The sequence below is a fragment of the Bombina bombina genome, chromosome 4 (genome assembly GCF_027579735.1).
Source record: "Bombina bombina isolate aBomBom1 chromosome 4, aBomBom1.pri, whole genome shotgun sequence".
NCBI lineage: Eukaryota > Metazoa > Chordata > Amphibia > Anura > Bombinatoridae > Bombina > Bombina bombina.
In genome coordinates this window covers 1,084,202,750-1,084,222,322 of record NC_069502.1, presented here as the reverse complement: position 1 = coordinate 1,084,222,322, position 19,573 = coordinate 1,084,202,750, and the positions used below count along the sequence as shown (strand labels likewise).

General features: G+C 40.0%; 1 protein-coding gene across 1 annotated transcript in view; it reads right to left on the bottom strand.

Moving 5' to 3' along the window:
- The window catches only part of SRBD1 (S1 RNA binding domain 1), an 823,313-nt gene that overhangs the window by 114,136 nt on the left and 689,604 nt on the right, over window positions 1–19,573 (bottom strand). The window contains exon 18 of the mRNA XM_053712257.1: window positions 908–1,014. Within this exon, the coding sequence (XP_053568232.1) occupies window positions 908–1,014 (107 nt within the window). The remainder of the gene's footprint in view (window positions 1–907; window positions 1,015–19,573) is intronic.

The following is a 19,573-nucleotide window of genomic DNA, read 5'->3' as shown; positions in this document are numbered from 1 at the left end:
ACCCTAGCGTTTCAAGAACGCTATGGTTGACTTTCACTTTAAAATGCAACACAGAAACATAGGACTTTAAAGTTCCTTTAAGGTTTGTTTTAATACATTAATACATAATCTTGGAATATATGTTCTGAAAACCAGGTCATTTAACCACCTTCAGATTTGGAATATTTATCCAAAGATGCACAAAAAAGGTCCACACTCAAATTATTTATATATATTATATTTCTATAAATAATTTAGTTAATATTTTACAGTTCATTTAATAAATATTTGCACATCATTTTCATTGAATGAATAATTAACTTACCAGTATTGGGATTAACAAAAATTATGGTAATATAAGCATAGTGAGACATTATACACACATATATAACCACGGTTTTCAATCTTGTGTTCATGTATTAGAAGCTTAAAAAAAGCTTCCTCCTGCACAGAAATAATTATAGTTATCGGGTCACTGTTAGCTTTATAGCAGTGCATGTTCCTGGTATTTGTTTGCCAGGTAATGTCCTAACGAGCAACTTTAATGTTAAATTACTCTAAATAGATTTTAAAAAATGGATAAACCAATGTTTATGTTTTCTTTGCAAATATTATGCTCATCAAAGAAAGATAAACATCATGAAATGAAGAACTAACAGTGCACAATAGCACTTTACAAAAACCATTATTCTTGCTTTGAATAGAATTATCCACAGAAGCAGGTGACACCGCAAGGACAATCGCTGTGTTGTGTAAATCTTTTTAAGCTGAAGCATAAGTCAAAGTTTGCAAAGAACAAAATATAACCTTAAAGCCACACAAACCAGTCCAGCAATGAATAGGTTATGATGTTCGTTTCTTCATTGTTTGACCCCGCATTTTACAGGCATTCATTGACTGCTAATATATTGTACAGGGTTGTGTTTACCTCAACAGGGTTTCCGAGCAGATGTTTATATCCACTCCCACGAAGCTGACACACTCCTCGACCACACTGTCCAGAGTAGCTTTCAACAATGTCTGAGAGACGTCGTGCTGAAAAGAAAGAGAGTGTTAGCAATAACATGAAAGCAGCAGCGAGTCTGTATGTTTAGCTACTGCTGGCAACAATTTACAGACATGTTAAAATAACAAGAGCATAAATAATTTGAGAAAAGATCAAACACAACTTTGCATCAATATATTTTCATACCAGATGATGCTTTTATAATAATTCTTTGATTTGGAGCTCCTGATTGCAAAGTATGCATGATAAATTGTGTTAAAAATGCCCAACCTATTGACTCCTAATTGTGGTGGTTAGTTAAGTCTACTACACATTTGGGGTGGAGGGAGGGGAGGAATAAACACAGAAACAGAATTTGACAGCAGATAAGAACCATAGGCACATGTCTGCCCATCTAGTTCATAGGATAGCATTATACTTATCATAGGCATTTTTTAAGTCCCCCCACAGTGTTTGTCATTACTACCTGTAATAGAAGTTTATTCCATGGGGGGTAGTTATCAAGCCGTCAACCTCAAATACTCTGGAATTCCGCAGCGTATTTGTGGCGAGGCTGATTCGCCTTAGTTATCAAAGGCTCGAGACCGGCAAAAGTAGAATTTTGTGACGTAAACTTCGATCCGCCGGACTCAGTCCGACACAGATCGATTCTTACGTCACTCCAGATGTTCCGCACACAAGTGCGGCACAATCTCACTACTTTTGCTAGTTATCAAAAAACTAGCAGGTACGCTTGGCACTTTTACGGCCCAGCGTACCTGGTTTTCAAACCGCCACCCCTGGAGGCGGCGGATCCCATAGGAATCAATGGGAGTCTGACCATAGCGAAAGTACAAGTTCGCTGCTGACAGACATCCCATTGATTTCTATGGGAGCTGTCTGCACCTAACACCCTAACATGTACCCCGAGTCTAAACACCACTAATCTGTGCCTCCTACACCGCCGCAACTAAATAAAGTTATTACCCCCTAAACCGCCGCTCCCGGAGCCCACCGCAACTATAATATATGTATTAACCCCTAAACCGCCGCTCCCTGAACCCGCCGCAACCTATATTAAACTATATTAAATTTATTAACCCCTATCCTGCCCCCCCTACACCGTCGCCACCTATATTAAATTTATTAACCCCTATCCTGCCCCCCACTACACCGCCGCCACTGTAATAAAATTATTAACCCCTAAACCTAAGTCTAACACTAACCCTAACACCCCCCTAACTTAAATATTAATTAAATAAATCTAAATAATATTTCTATTATTAACTAAGTTAATCCTATTTAAAACTAAATACTTACCTGTAAAATAAACCCTAATATAGCTACAATATAAATAATAATTATATTGTAGCTATCTTAGGATTTATATTTATTTTACAGGTAACTGTATTTATTTTAGCTAATTAGAATAGTTATTAAATAGTTATTAACTATTTAATAACTACCTAGCTAAAAGAAATACAAAATTACCTGTAAAATAAATCCTAACACTACACTATCATTAAATTAATTAAATAAACTACCTACAAATAACTACAATTAAATACAATTACATAAACTAACTAAAGTACAAAAAATAAAAAAAGCTAAGTTACAAAAAATAAAAAAATAAGTTACAAACATTTAAAAAATATTACAACAATTTTAAGCTACTTACACCTAATCTAAGCCCCCTAATAAAATAACAAACACCCCCAAAATAAAAAAATGCCCTACCCTATTCTAAATTAAATAAAGTTCAAAGCTCTTTTACCTTACCAGCCCTTAAAAGGGCCATTTGTGGGGGCATGCCCCAAAAAGTTCAGCTCTTTTGCCTGTAAAAGAAAAATACAACCCCCCCAACATTAAAACCCACCACCCACATACCCCTAATCTAACCCAAACCCCCCTTACAAAAACCTAACACTAATCCCCTGAAGATCATCCTACCTTGAGTCGTCTTCACTCAGCCGAGCAGCGATGGAACCAAAGTGGACATCCGGAGCGGAAGAAGTTAATCCTCCAAGCGGCGCTGAAGAAATCTTCCATCCGATGAAGTCATCATCCAGGCGGCGCTGAAGAAGTCTTCGATCCGGGCGATGTCATCTTCCAAGAGGCGCTGAAGAGGTCTTCTATCCGGGCGATGTCATCTTCCAAGCCGGGTCTTGAATCTTCATCCCGCTGACGCAGAACATACTTCTTCACCGACGGACTACCGACGAATGAAGGCTCCTTTAAGGGACGTCATCCAAGATGGCGTCCCCTCAATTCCGATTGGCTGATAGGATTCTATCAGCCAATCGGAATTAAGGTAGGAAAAATCTGATTGGCTGATGGAATCAGCCAATCAGATTCAAGTTCAATCCGATTGGCTGATCCAATCAGCCAATCAGATTGAGCTCGCATTCTATTGGCTGATCGGAACAGCCAATAGAATGCGAGCTCAATCTGATTGGCTGATTGGATCAGCCAATCGGATTGAACTTGAATCTGATTGGCTGATTCCATCAGATTTTTCCTACCTTAATTCCGATTGGCTGATAGAATCCTATCAGCCAATCAGAATTGAGGGGACGCCATCTTGGATGACGTCCCTTAAAGGAGCCTTCATTCGTCGGTAGTCCGTCGGTGAAGAAGGATGTTCCGCGTCGGCGGGATCAAGATTCAAGACACGGCTTGGAAGATGACATCGCCCGGATAGAAGACCTCTTCAGCGCCTCTTGGAAGATGAGATCGCTCGGATCGAAGACTTCTTCAGCGCCGCCTGGATGATGACTTCATCGGATGGAAGATTTCTTCAGTGCCGCTTGGAGGATTAACTTCTTCCACTCCGGATGTCCACTTCGGTTCCATCGCTGCTCGGCTTAGTGAAGACGACTCAAGGTAGGATGATCTTCAGGGGATTAGTGTTAGGTTTTTGTAAGGGGGGTTTGGGTTAGATTAGGGGTATGTGGGTGGTGGGTTTTAATGTTGGGGGGGTTGTATTTTTCTTTTACAGGCAAAAGAGCTGAACTTTTTGGGGCATGCCCCCACAAATGGCCCTTTTAAGGGCTGGTAAGGTAAAAGAGCTTTGAACTTTATTTAATTTAGAATAGGGTAGGGCATTTTTTTATTTTGGGGGGGTTTGTTATTTTATTAGGGGGCTTAGATTAGGTGTAAGTAGCTTAAAATTGTAATATTTTTTAAATGTTTGTAACTTATATTTTTATTTTTTGTAACTTAGCTTTTTTTATTTTTTGTACTTTAGCTAGTTTATGTAATTGTATTTAATTGTAGTTATTTGTATTTAATTTATTTAATTAATGTAATGATAGTGTAGTATTAGGTTTAATTGTAACTTAGGTTAGGATTTATTTTACAGGTAATTTTGTATTTCTTTTAGCTAGGTAGTTATTAAATAGTTAATAACTATTTAATAACTATTCTAACTAGCTAAAATAAATACAAAGTTACCTGTAAAATAAATATAAATCCTAAGATAGCTACAATGTAATTATTAATTATATTGTAGCTATCTTAGGGTTTATTTTACAGGTAGGTATTTAGTTTTAAATAGGAATAATTTATTTAAGTATAGTGTAGTGTTAGGTGTAATTGTAACTTAGGTTAGTTTTTATTTTACAGGTACATTTCTCTTTATTTTAGCTAGGTAAGCTATTAAATAGTTAATAACTATTTAATAGCTATTGTACCTAGTAAAAATAAATTGAAAGTTGCCTGTAAAATAAAAATAAATCCTAAGATAGCTACAATATAATTATTATTTATATTGTAGCTATATTAGGGTTTATTTTAAAGGTAAGTATTTAGTTTAAAATAGGATTAATTTAGTTCATAAGAGTAATATTATTTAGATCTATTTAATTAATATTTAAGTTAGGGGGGGCGTTAGGGTTAGGGTTAGACTTAGGTTTAGGGGTTAATAATTTTATTACAGTGGCGGCGGTGTAGTGGGGGGCAGGATAGGGGTTAATTAATTTATTATAGGTGACGACGGTGTAGGGGGGGCAGGATAGGGGTTAATAGGTTTAATATAGGTTGCGGCGGGTTCAGGGAGCGGCGGTTTAGGGGTTAAACTATTTATTTAGTTGCGGCGAGGTGCGGGATCAGCAGGATAGGGGTTAATAATTTTATTATAGAGGCGACGGTATAGGGGGGGCAGGATAGGGGTTACTAGGTATAATGTAGGTGGTAGCGGTGTCCGGGAGCGGCGGTTTAGGGGTTAATACATTTATCAGAGTTGCGGCAGGGTCTAGGAGCGGCGGTTTAGGGGTTAGTAACTTTATTGAGTTACGGGAGGCTCCGGGGGCGCCGGTATAGGGGGTAGAACAGTGTAGTTTAGTGTGGGTGCTTAGTGACAGGCTAGCAATAAAGCTGGGAAAAAGCCGAAGAGCAGCGAGATCGGATGAGTGATAACTATCACAGTCCGCTGCTCATCGCCCCGCGGCTTTTTGACAGCTTTATTTGATAACTTAGGCGAACATATTCAAGGTCCGCGGCGGCGAAGGTAGGCGAGCTTAGGCGGGCGTATTGGGCCGGCGAAGGCAGAAAAGTAGACGGCTTGATAACTACCCCCCCCATGAATCAACTAAAGAGGTTTACAAAAATTACTCCTGAATGTTCTACCTTTCAGCTTGAGAACATGACCCCTTGTTCTCTAATTGTTCTTTTTGTGAAAAATACAGCCTCAGCTTTACTAAGCACCTTACTATAATTGAAAGTTACTATCAATTCACCTTTCTCCTTTAAGCTATTCATATTTAGGTTATTGAGCCTTTCCTGGTAAGTTTTATTTTTCAGAGGCATATACACATATGCTATGAGGGCTCGTGCGCCAGTATTCAATATCAGAGAGCTCGCAGTAGTGTGTATTGTGTCCGAAAAGACAAAGGAACACTAAACCCCAAAATTTTCTTTCATGATTCAGATAGAGAATACAATTTTAAACAACATTCCAATTTACTTCTATAATCTAATTTGCTTAATTCTTCAGATAACCTTTGTTGAATAAATATCAATGCACATGGATGAGCCAATCACACGAGGGATTACCAAAAAAATAAAATAGAAATAACATAAATTATGCTTACCAGATAATTTCCTTTCCTTCTGTATGAGGAGAGTCCACAGCTTCATTCCTTACTTGGGAAAATACCGAACCTGGCCACCAGGAGGAGGCAAAGACACCCCAGCCAAAGGCTTAAATACCTCCCCCACTCCCCTCATCCCCCAGTCATTCTGCCGAGGGAACAAGGAACAGTAGGAGAAATATCAGGATATAAATGGTGCCAGAAGAACAAAACAAAAATTTAGGTACACCCAACAGAGAAAACAGGCGAGGGCCGTGGACTCTCCTCAAACAGAAGGAAAGGAAATTATCTGGTATGCATAATTTATGTTCTCCTTTTGAATATGAGGAGAGTCCACAGCTTCATTCCTTACTTGTGGGAAACATATACCCAAGCTCTAGAGGATGCCGAATGAAACGGTAGGAAAAAAAAAAAAAAAAGGAGAGGTGGACCCTATTCTGAGGGCATCACAGCCTGCAAAACCTTTCTCCCAAAAGATGCTTCAGCCGAAGCAAAAACGTCAAACTTGTAAAATATTGAAAAGGTATGTAAAGAGGACCAGGTAGCCGCCTTACAAATCTGTTACATAGAGGCCTAATTTTTGAAGGCCCAAGAGGAAGCCACTGCTCTAGTTGAATGAGCCTTAATCCTCTGAGGAGACTTATGTACCGCTGTTTCATATGCTAAGCGAATAATGCTCCTCAACCAAAAAGATAAGGAAGTGGACGAGGCTTTCTGCCCCTTACGCTTTTTAGAATAGACACCTTAGACAAGAAACAAAGAAGAAGTATGTCTCCTTAGAAGCTTGAAGATAGAACTTCAAGGCCCGAACCACATCCAAATTATGAAGTAACCGCTCCTTCGAATAAGAAGGGTTAGGACACAATGAAGGAACAACAATCTCCTAATTGATTTTGCTATCAGAAACAACCTTAAGAAGAAAACCTAACCCAGTACGAAGAACAGCCTTATCAGCATGGAAAACTAGGTAAGGGGGCAAACATTGCAAGGCAGCCATCTCAGATACTCTGCGTGCCGAAGCAATAGCCAATAAAAAGAGAAACTTCCAAGATAGTAATTTAATGTCAAGCCCGTGCATAGGCTCAAACGGAGCCCTCTGCAAAACCTTAAGAAGATTCAAACTCCAAGGAGGAGCGCTAGGTCGAAACACAGGTCTGATTCTCGTCAGAGCCTGAACAAAAGACTGGACGTCTGGAAGCTCAGCGAGCCTCTTGTGCAGTAAAACAGATAGGGCCAAAATCTGTCCCTTAAGGGAGCTAGCAAAAAGGCCCATCTCCAGACCATCCTGGAGAAAGGAAAGAATCCTGGAAACCCTGACCTTATGCCAGGGAACTCCACGCTCTTCACACCAGAATAAGTAGGTCCTCCCCACCTTATGATAGATGCTATGAGTAACCGGTTTACGAGCTTGAATGAGAGTATCAATAACTCTCTCAGATAAACCTCTCTTGGCTAGGACTAAGCGTTCAATCTTCACACAGTCAGACTCTAGATTTTGATGAACAAAAGGACCTTGTTCCAGCAGATTCCTGCGACAAGGTAACCTCCATGGAAGAGATGAGGACATCCCCACCAGATCCGCGACCACATCCTCCGAAGCCACAATGGAGCAATTAGAATAACGGATGCTCGCTGCTGCTTGATGCGGGCCACCACACGAGGTAGAAGTGGTAATGGCGGGAAAATGTAGATCAGACTGAACCTCCAAGGTACTGCTAATGCATCTATTAGCTCCGCCTGAGGATCCCCGGACCGTGACCCATCTCTGGGTAGCTTGGAATTGAGCCGGGGCACCATGAGATCTATCTCCAGTGTCCCCCATCTGCTGCAAATCTCTGCAAACACCTCGGGATGGAGAGACCATTCCCCCGGATGAAAAGATTGTCTGCTGAGGAAATCCACTTCCCAGTTGTCTACACCCGGAATGTGGATCGCTGACAGCAAGCAGTTGTGGGCCTCCGCCCATTACAGAATACAAGATACTTCCCTCATTGCTAGGGAGCTCCTCGTTCCCCCCTGATGGTTGATGTAAGCCATTGAGGTTATGTTGTCCGATTGGAATCTGATAAACTGGGCCGAACCCAGAAGGGGCCAAGCCTTCAGAGCATTGAAGATCGCTCGAAGTTCCAAGATGTTGATCGGGAGGAGGGATTCCTTTCGAGTCCACAGGCCCTGTACCTTGGGACAGGTGATCTGGACAGAGCCACCAGGAGAGCAATTCTCTCGAGCGCTGTCCAGAGAAATCTGTTGAGACAGAGCTGAATGATTGCCGTTCTACTGTCTCAGCATGCACAGCTGAAGAGGTCTTAGATGGAATCTGGCAAAGGGGATGATGTTCGTGCAGGGCACCATGAGCCCAATTACCTCCATACACCGAGCCACAGATGACCTGAAGGAGGTCTTGAGGGCAAGACAATTGGAAGTTAGCTTGTAACGTATCTGGTCTGTAAGGAACATCCTCATGGATATGGAGTCTATTATCGTACCCAGGAACTACCCTAGTACTGGGAATAAGAGAACTCTTTTCTAAGTTTATCTTCTATCCATGAGATCGAAGAAGAGAAAGAAGGGCTTTCGAATGGTCCTCTGCCAAACAACAGGACGGTGCTTGAACCAAAATATCATCTAAGTACGGTGCCACTGCAAACCCTCTGGTTCTGGCCACTGCGAGCAGAGCCCCTAGAACCTTCGTAAAAACTCTTGGAGCAGTAGCTAGACCAAACGGACGAGCAATAAACTGGAAGTGCTGGTTCAGGAACACAAATCTTAGGAACTTGAAATGTTCCTAGTGTATAGGGGTGTGAAGGTAAGCATCCTTCAGGTCTATCATGGTCATAAATTGTCCTTCCAGGACTAAAGGAAGAATGGACCTTATTGTCTCCATCTTGAACAAGGGGACAGACACGAATTTGTTTAACCATTTTCGGTCCAGAATTAGACGAAAAGTACCCTCCTTCTTTGGGACCACAAACAGGTTTGAATAGTATGCCAGACCTCTCTCTGCTGGAGGTACCGGTACAATGACCCCCAGGGCAGAGAGATACCTCACACACCCTAGAAAAGCCTCTCTCTTTTTCTGGCCTTGAAGTCAGGTTTGATAAGAGGAATATGCCCCTGGGAGGATGAGACTTGAAACCTATCCTGTATCCCTGAGCGATGACCTGCAGTACCCACGGGTCTTGCACGTCCCCAAACCAAGCTTCTGAAAAGAGTGACAGTCTGCCCCCTACCAGATCCAAAGCCGGATCGGGGGCCGCCCCTTCATGCCGACTTTGACTCGGTGGTCTTATTCTATTGAATTTATTCCAGGACTGAGGAGGTTTCCAAGTTCTCTTGGACTGTTCCGGCTTTGCAAAGGGATGCTGACATTGGGATTTGTCTGAACGAAAGGAACGAAAAGTAGGACCTTGTCCCTTAGGTTTCTTTTTCTTATCCTGCGGTAAAAAGGCACCTTTGCCTCCAGTAACCGTGATATGATAGGGTCCAGGCCTGGACCAAAAATAATCTTTCCCTTATATGGGAGGGAAAGAAATTAAGACTTCAAAGTCATGTCCGCAGACCAAGACTTCAGCCAGAGTGCCCTAGGGGCTAGCACAAAAAAAACGTGAAGCCTTGGTGTTCAGGCGAATAATCTGCATATTCGCATCACAAATAAAAGAATTAGCTATGCTTAAGGCCTTAATTATTTCCTGGATCGTGTCAAGGGGACCCTCCACCTCGATCAACTCAGATAAGGAGTCGCACCAGTAGGTAGCCGCCCCCGCAACAACAGCCGCTGCCGTTTGCAACAAATATCCTGTATGCTGAAACATCTTTCTTAATAGAGTTTCCAGCTTCTTATCCATGTGCTCTTTTTAAACAACGAACTATCCTCAAGTGGGATAGTAGTACGCTTAGCAAGCATGGAGATAGCACCGTCTCCTTTAGGGACGGAACCCCACAACTCCAACTGAGAGTCCGGAACCGGAAACAATTTCTTAAAGGAAGAAGAAGGGGAAAAACAAGAACCAAATCTTTCCCATTCATTCTTAATAATGTTCGCCATCTTTACGGGAACCGAGAAAGTCTGTGGTACCACCCTGTCCTAGTAGACCTTATTTAGTTTAGGAATACAAGGTTCCTCAGGTAATTTAGGTACTGGAACCTCTAACGTAGCCAAAAATTTCTTTAGCAGAAAGCGTAAGTGTTTAATCCTAAATCTAAAGTCTGGTTCCTCTGCAGCGGAAGGCCTAGAGGCAGCAGATTCCAACCCAGAAAGAGTATCCTCTGAAGTTTTAGAGGCGTCTTCATCCTCGGATAATCATGTATCAGATAAATTCAATAAGCTAGTAGATGACCCCTGGGAAGGATAGCAATATTTAACCTTTCGCTTGAGCTTAGCAGGGCGAGGTAAAGCAGTAAAGGCCGCAAACACTGCCGTTTGTAACTGTTCAATAAAGTCTAGCGGTAAAAGGGCCCCTCCAGATGGAGGAATAGGAGTGCTACAGGAAGCTGCATGTGTAATAGTAGATGACTGTAGGGTCAGAGGACGGAGACTCCTCAGAGGTAGATGGCTCAGTAGTACTAAACATATTAGCTTTGTTTGATAAGATTACTTTATCAAGGCATTTGGAACATAATTGAGCAGGCGGGTATACCGTGGCCTCCTCACAATATAGACAGGCATTAGATTTAGGTAAAGAGGAAGTACCCTCTAACGTATCAGAGTCCTCCATAGCTTGCGCTTATCAATAGGACTATATACAAAGATAAATGGCACCTTTATATCCCCAATGGCTGGGGCACTCCCCACCTCCTATGACCCAGGCCCAAGAGAGAAACCGCTTCATCTCCAGACAACCGCAAGGTCAGGAAGAAGAGAAACAATGTGACCACACCCGGTCACATGGTGCGCCATGCAGGACCGCCCCTGCACTACTAAAAGCGCACCAAGCCTAACAGGCTGTGCAGAGCTCCAAAATGAATGTAAAAACTGTACGTTCCAACATCTGACTGAGCCTCATCCCCCACATGTCACATCATATGTGATTAATCCCCCCTGTTCAATAATCCCCTTCCGGAGACATTAACCCTCAATTCCATTCAGATAAAAGGAGTCACACTGTTACCCTGTCTTTGTGCATTATCAAATGTGTATAAAAAATGAAACGATCTTACCAGAATCTATGCTGTCGAACAGAAAACACAGCCTCTACAGTCTCTCAAGTTTGACAGTCTTGTAGCATCGCTCCTGACATGGACTTGAGTGATAGAAGCAGGCAGTGAAACTCATAAACACTGATTGCTTAGGAGCTGTTAATACGAATCTGGATGGGTTCGCAGAAAGACTCTCCCTGCATCTCCAGACTCTAATAGCGTCTCACTGAGAGGCTGACAAGACTACTCAAAACTCCAGTCCCATTCCAAAGAGTACTACCCTCCATAAGGGACTACTCCGTATCTTCTGACACTTCTCTGCCAACCTCAGACTTGAATTTGCAACCAGCCACAGCAATGTTTTGGTGCCTAATAAAACAGTGATTCCAGTTCTAGTTCTGGATGAGGACCCTTTAAAGAACAGACTTAATTTCAGAAATTGCCTACCTTAAAGTGATTCGCTCTATTCATTAACAAAGGTTATAGTTTGACATTATTTCTTCACCTCCATCTTTTCCAGTTAATGAAGTTCAGTGTAACAAACCTGATTTTTTAACCTATTTCTACCTCAATATTATCTCACATGTATAATATAATTTTATTATACAGGATAGCAGTGAAGATTCGTTTTATTAAACCCCACAAGCTTATTAAAAAAATTGCAGAATATTTCAAGTTATAAGAAGCTTACATCTCTTCTCTTCATGGACTCAATGACTATCCAGTTAAGTCAATCCCTGAAGTGATTTCCTATATACTCTATACACAAATGTTCACTTTCTTCACCAACACTTTCCAAACTCATAAATAACCTACATTTGTTCCTCCCCTGGCCATAGTTGGTATAGAAAGAAGGATCCCTCTGCCAAAACCCTAACTAATTTAGATACCCGTGGAGCCACAAAAAAAAAAAAAAAATCAGAAAAAAATAGCAGACTGCTTTCAAAATTAATTAAAGACATTGAATACCTATTTATACTTTTTATTTATCAGAAGAAATATGGGGCAGCTGTTGGCTGCAGACAGCCCTGACAGAGGAGTAAGTGGTCTTGATCCTTGAAGTCAAATCTTTAAAGTCTGTGCTTCTACCTTGTTTATTTATCTATGCAAACAAAAAACACTTCGGGCTGGAGCAGAGCTAAAACTCAACAGTACCAAACAGGTGGAAACAAAACTTGAAGCTTAAACAAAAGTGTGGGAGCTAGCTTAACACATTGGGTGAGCCAATGACAAGGCGTTATGTGCAGCTACCAATCAGCAGCTATCTCATTAGTGTGTTGATGCTCCTGAATATGCCTAGGAATGCTTTTCAACAAAGAATACCAAGACAACAAAGAAAAAAGATAATAAAAATAAATTGTAAAGTTTTTTAAAATTGCATGTATCATCTTAATCATGAAATAAACATTTTGGGTTTGATATTCCTTTAGGTGCCTAATATTAAATGATGATGGGAGAATATGAAAAGGTATAAGACATTATTAAGATGTAAAAACAAACAAACATAATTTATGTAAGAACTTACCTGATAAATTAATTTCTTTCATATTGGCAAGAGTCCATGAGCTAGTGACATATGGGATATACAATCCTACCAGGAGGTGCAAAGTTTCCCAAACCTCAAAATGCCTATAAATACACCCCTCACCACACCCACAATTCAGTTTAACGAATAGCCAAGCAGTGAGATGATAAAGAAAGGAGTAGAAAGCATCAACAAAGGAAATTTGGAAATAATTGTGCTTTATACAAAAAATCATAACCACCATAAAAAGGGTGGGCCTCATGGACTCTTGCCAATATGAAAGAAATGAATTTATCAGGTAAGTTCTTACATAAATTATGTTTTCTTTCATGTAATTGGCAAGAGTCCATGAGCTAGTGACATATGGAATATCAATACCCAAGATGTGGAGTCTTCCACTCAAGAGTCACTAGAGAGGGAGGGAATAAACATAAAAATAAAAACAGCCATATTTCGATGAAAAAATTAATCCACAACCCCAAAAAATAGGTTTATTTTCATTTTTGAAAGAAAAAAACTTAAATAAAAAAACAGAAGAATCAAACTGAAACAGCTGCCTGAAGAACTTTTCTACCAAAAACTGCTTCCGAAGAAGCAAATACATCAAAACGGTAGAATTTAGTAAATGTATGCAAAGAGGACCAAGTCGCCGCTTTGCAAATCTGATCAACTGAAGCTTCATTCTTAAAAGCCCACGAAGTGGAGACTGATCTAGTAGAATGAGCTGTTATTCTCTGAGGCGGGGCCTGACCCGACTCCAAATAAGCTTGATGAATCAAAAGTTTCAACCAAGAAGCCAAGGAAATAGCAGAAGCCTTCTAACCTTTCCTAGGACCAGAAAATAAAACAAATAGACTGTAAGTCTTCCTAAAATCTTGAGTAGCTTCCACATAATATTTCAAAGCTCTTACCACATCCAAAGAATGTAAGGATCTCTCCAAAGAATTCATAGGATTGGGACATAAGGAAGGGATAACAATTTCTCTACTAATGTTGTTAGAATTCACAACCTTAGGTAAAAATTGAAAAGAAGTCCGCAAAACTGCCTTATCCTGATGAAAAATCAGAAAAGGAGACTCACAAGAAAGAGCAGATAGCTCAGAAACTCTTCTAGCAGAAGAGATAGCCAAAAGGAACAACACTTTCCAAGAAAGTAGTTTAATGTCCAAAGAATGCATAGGCTCAAATGGAGGAGCCTGTAAAGCCTTCAGAACCAAATTAAGACTCCAAGGAGGAGAAATTGATTTAATGACAGGTTTAATACGTACTAAAGCCAGTACAAACAGTGAATATCAGGAAGTATAGCAATCTTTCTGTGAAATAAAACAGAAAGAGCGGAGATTTGTCCTTTCAAGGAACTTGCAGACAAACCCTTATCCAAACCATCCTGAAGGAACTGTAAAATTCTAGGAATTCTAAAAGAATGCCAGGAGAATTTATGAGAACAACACCATGAAATGTAAGTCTTCCAAACTCTATAATAAATCTTTCTAGAGACAGTTTTACAAGCTTGTAACATAGTATTAATCACTGAGTCAGAGAAACCTCTATGACTTAGAACTAAGAGTTCAATTTCCATACCTTCAAATTTAATGATTTGAGATCCTGATGGAAAAACGGACCTTGAGATAGTAGGTCCGGCCGTAAAGGAAGTGGCCAAGGCGGGCAACTGGACATCCAAACCAGATCCGCATACCAAAACCTGTGTGGCCATGCTGGAGCCACCAGCAACACAAAAGACTGTCCATGCTGGAGCCACCAGCAACACAAAAGACTGTTCCATGATGATTTTGGAGATCACTCTTGGAAGGAGAACTAGAGGCGGGAAGATGTAAGCAGGATGATAACACCAAGGAAGTGTCAGCGCATCCACTGCTTCCGCCTGAAAATCCCTGGACCTGGACAGGTATCTGGGAAGTTTCTTGTTTAGATGAGAGGCCATGAGATCTATCTCTGGAAGCCCCCACATCTGAACAATCTGAGAAAACACATCTGGATGGAGAGACCACTCCCCTGGATGTAAAGTCTGGCGGCTGAGATAATCCGCCTCCCAATTGTCTACACCTGGGATATGCACAGCAGAGATTAGACAGGAGCTAGATTCCACCCAGGCAAGTATCCGAGATACTTCTTTCATAGCTTGAGGACTGTGAGTCCCACCCTGATGATTGACATAAGCCACAGTTGTGATATTGTCTGTCTGAAAACAAATGAACGGTTCTCTCTTTAACAGAGGCCAGAACTGAAGAGCCCTGAGAATTGCACAGAGTTCTAAAATATTTATTGGTAATCTCGCCTCTTGAGATTTCCAAACCCCTTGTGCTGTCAGAGATCCCCAAACAGCTCCCCAACCTGAAAGAAACAAAAGAAGGCACTTGAACCAAGCAATGGTGATCTATCCACAATGTCAGAGAGTGTCGTACATTGGGATTCAATGATATTAATTGTGGTATCTTTGTATAATCCCTGCACCATTGATTCAGCATACAATGCTGTAGAGGTCTCATGTGAAAACGAGCAAAGGGGATCGCGTCCGATGCTGCAGTCATGAGACCTAAAACTTCCATGCACATAGCCACTGAAGGGAATGACTGAGACTGAAGGAGCCGGCATGCTGCGACCAATTTTAAACGTCTCTTGTCTGTTAGAGACAGAGTCATGGACACTGAATCTATCTGGAAGCCTAAAAAGGTGACCCTTGTCTGAGGAATCAAGAAACATTTTGGTAAATTGATCCTCCAACCATGTTTCAGAAGAAACAACACTAGTTGATTCGTGTGAGATTCTGCAGTATGTAAAGACTGAGCTAGTACCAAGATATTGTTCAAATAAGGAAACACCGCAATACCCTGTTCTCTGATTACAGATAGTAGGGCACCCAGAACCTTTGAAAAGATTATTGGAGCTGTAGCTAGGCCAAATGGAAGAGCAACAAATTGGTAATGCTTGTCTAGAAAAGAGAATCTCAGAAACCGATAGTGTTCTGGATGAATCAGAATATGAAGGTATGCAAACTGCAAGTCTATAATAATGTCCTCGCTGAACAAAAGGCAGAATAGTCCTTATAGTCACCATCTTGAAAGTTGGTACTCTTACATAACGATTCAAAATTTTTAGATCCAGAACTGGTCTGAATAAATTTTCTTTCTTTGGTACAATGAATAGGTTTGAATAAAACCCCAAACCTTGTTCCTGAGGAGGAACTGGCATGATTACCCCTGAAGACTCCAGGTCTGAAACACACTTCAGAAAAGCCTGAGCTTTTACTGGATTTACAGAGATGCGTGAGGAAAAAATCTTCTCACAGGAGGTCTTACTTTGAATCCTATTCGATACCCTTGAGAGACAATGCTCTGAATCCAATGATTTTGGACAGATTTTATCCAAAAATCCTTGAAAAACCTTAATCTGCCCCCTACTAGCTGAGCTGGCATGAGGGCCGCACCTTCATGTGGATTTAGGGGCTGACTTTGGTTTCCTAAATGGCTTGGATTTATTCCAATTTGAGGAAGGCTTCCAATTGGAAGCAGATTCCTTGGGGGAAGGATTGAGTTTTTGTTCCTTATTCTGACGAAAGCAATGAAAACGGTTAGAAGCCTTAGATTTACCCTTAGGTTTTTTATCCTGAGGCAAAAAAACTCCTTTTCCCCCAGTGATAGTTGAAATAATAGAATCCAACTTAGAACCAAATAAATTATTACCTTGGAAAGAAAGAGATAGTAATCTAGATTTAGATGTCATATCAGCATTCCAAGATTTAACCCACAAAGCTCTTCTAGCTAAAACAGCTAAAGACATGGATCTAACATCAATTTTGATAATATCAAAAATGGCTTCACAAATAAAATGATTAGCATGTTGCAGAAAGCGAACAACGCTAGATATGTCAGAATCCAATTCGTGTTACGCTAAATTTTCCAACCAGAAAGTTGATACAGCCGCAACATCAGCCAAAGAAACAGCAGGTCTGAGAAGATGACCTGAATATAAATAGGCCTTCCTTAGATAAGATTCAAGCTTCCTATCTAAAGGATCCTTAAAGGAAGTGCTATCTTCCATAGGAATAGTGGTACGTTTAGCAAGAGTAGAAATAGCCCCATCAACTTTGGGGATTTTTTCCCAAAACTCTATAGATTTTGCTGCTAAAGGATACAATTTTTTAAACCTTGAAGAAGGAATAAAAGAAGTACCTGGTTTATTCCATTCCCTTGAAATCATATCAGAAATAGCTTCAGGAATGGGAAAAACCTCTGGGGAAACCACAGGAGGTTTAAAAACAGCATTTAAACGTTTATTAGACTGAACGTCAATAGGACTGGTTACCTCAATATCCAAAGTAATTAACACTTCTTTTAATAAAGAACGCATATACTCTATTTTAAATAAATAAGTAGATTTGTCAGTGTCAATGTCTGAGGAAGGATCTTCTGTTTCAGATAGATCCTCATCAGAAGAGGATGAATTATTATGTTGTTTGTCATTTGAAATTTAATCAGCTAATAAGAAGTTTTAAAAGACCTTTTACGTTTATTAGAAGGTGGAAATGCAGACAAAGCCTTCATAATAGAATCAGAAACAAATTCTTTAAAATTTACAGGTATATCATGCAGATTAGAAGTTGAAGGAACTGCACCTGGCAATGTACTATTACTGATGGAAACACTATCTGCATGTAAAAGTTTATCATGACAACTATTACAAATGACATTCGGTGGAATAATTTCTACAATTTTACAACAAATGCACTTAGCTTTGGTAGAACCGATGTCAGGCAGAAATGTTCCAGCAGAAATTTCTGAGGCAGGATCAGATTGGGACATCTTGCACAATGTAAGAGAAAAAACAACATATAAAGCAAAATGATCTATTTCCTTATATGACAGTTTCAGGAATGGGAAAAAATGCAATAGCATAGGCCTCTGAAAGCAAAAAGCAAGAGGCAAACAAACAAGGGGTATTGAAATAATGAAAAGAGTTTGGCGCCAAGTATGACGCACAACGTAACGTAAACTCTTTTTTTGGCGCCAAAAATGACCAGAAATGACACACTCGCATCACTAATGACGCCGCCGTGTGAAAGGTCTCGGCATCACATGTGACGCCGGAAATGACAAAGATGCATCAAAAACGTACTTTTTCGCGCCAAATTTTTTTTTCGAAGAATGACGCAATAAAGTTTAGCATTTGACGCACCCGCGGGCCTAATACCCACAATTGCAAGAAGTAGTCAATTGAAAAAAGACTAAACCCCAGGTAAGAAATACATTTCTTAAAAATGTTTACATTCCCAAATATGAAAATGACAGTCTGCAGAGGGAAATACATGAACCTGACTCATGGCAAATATAAGTACAATACATATATTTAGAACTTTATATAAATGCATAAAGTGCCAAACCATAGCTGAGAGTGTCTTAAGTAATGAAAACATACTTACCAAAAGACACCCATCCACATATAGCAGATAGCCAAACCAGTACTAAAACAGTTATTAGTAGAGGTAATGGTAAATTGAGAGTATATCGTCGATCTGAAAAGGGAGGTAGGAGATGAATCTCTACGACCGATAACAGAGAACCTATGAAATAGACCCCCCGTTAGGGAAATCATCGTATTCAAATAAGTGATACTCCCTTCACGTCCCTCTGACATTCGCTGTACTCTGAGAGGAATCGGGCTTCAACAATGCTGAGAAGCGCATATCAACGTAGAAATCTTAGCACAAACTTACTTCACCACCTCCATAGGAGGCAAAGTTTGTAAAACTGAATTGTGGGTGTGGTGAGGGGTGTATTTATAGGCATTTTGAGGTTTGGGAAACTTTGCCCCTCCTGGTAGGATTGTATATCCCATATGTCACTAGCTCATGGACTCTTGCCAATTACATGAAACAAAAATAATTAATTCAATAGAAAATCCAGGGGACAGAAATTGATATTTCATGCAACCCATTAAAAAGATACCTTTAAAACCTACATGTCTTTTTATAGACAATCAATTTGACAATTTTCTAAAGATATATATATATAAAGCTTATGATATGGGAGGAAAATATATTTTTCTTGGTTTCTTAATATCAAATCAACTCCATCATCAGTATAACCTTACAACTCCTATAAACAAAAGCATTTCACCGCCTGTACCCAAACAACATCTAAAAAGGATTCACTTATCACTCTACAAGAGACGGTGATATTAGCAATGTCAATGTTTATGAGCCAGTGGAGCATGGCAAAAGACTTTTCCTGTCTACCTACCTCTTTAAAGAATTTCAACAACTGCGGTAGAATCTGGCATGATAGAAATAAAACTGTGAACAATTGACTACTAGCCCATTTCCGTCCAAATGAGACTCAAAATACCTACTGCAAATATTTGGATTAAAATCAGATTCCTAGTTTTTATACTAATTCCCAGACTGAATTGGCATGCTTTAATCTCATACACTACAGCAAAATAAACAGAAATTAATCTTTTTGCATCTACCGTGAAAACTGGCTAAATTCATTTAACAGACTCTGTCATCAAAAACAAAACTGATTCTGAAGTAAGCACAAGTTTTAGTTTATATATATCCTTCATGTTATTGAAAACTGGGTGTGAAATGCACTAAAGCAAGATGTTGTGTATGTAGACATACTCGTGTTCAGCATTAAAGCATTGCTTCATTAAGACCCACTTGTTGAAAACTGTACTATCATCTGCCTGCGATGTCATTGGACAGTTTAATTGACTGTCAACTACATTTTTTTATTGTTTAAAAACATAGATAATCCCTTTTTTACCCATTCCCCAGTTTTGCACAGAAAACATGGTTATATTAATACACTTTTTACCTCTGTGATTTCCTTGTATCTA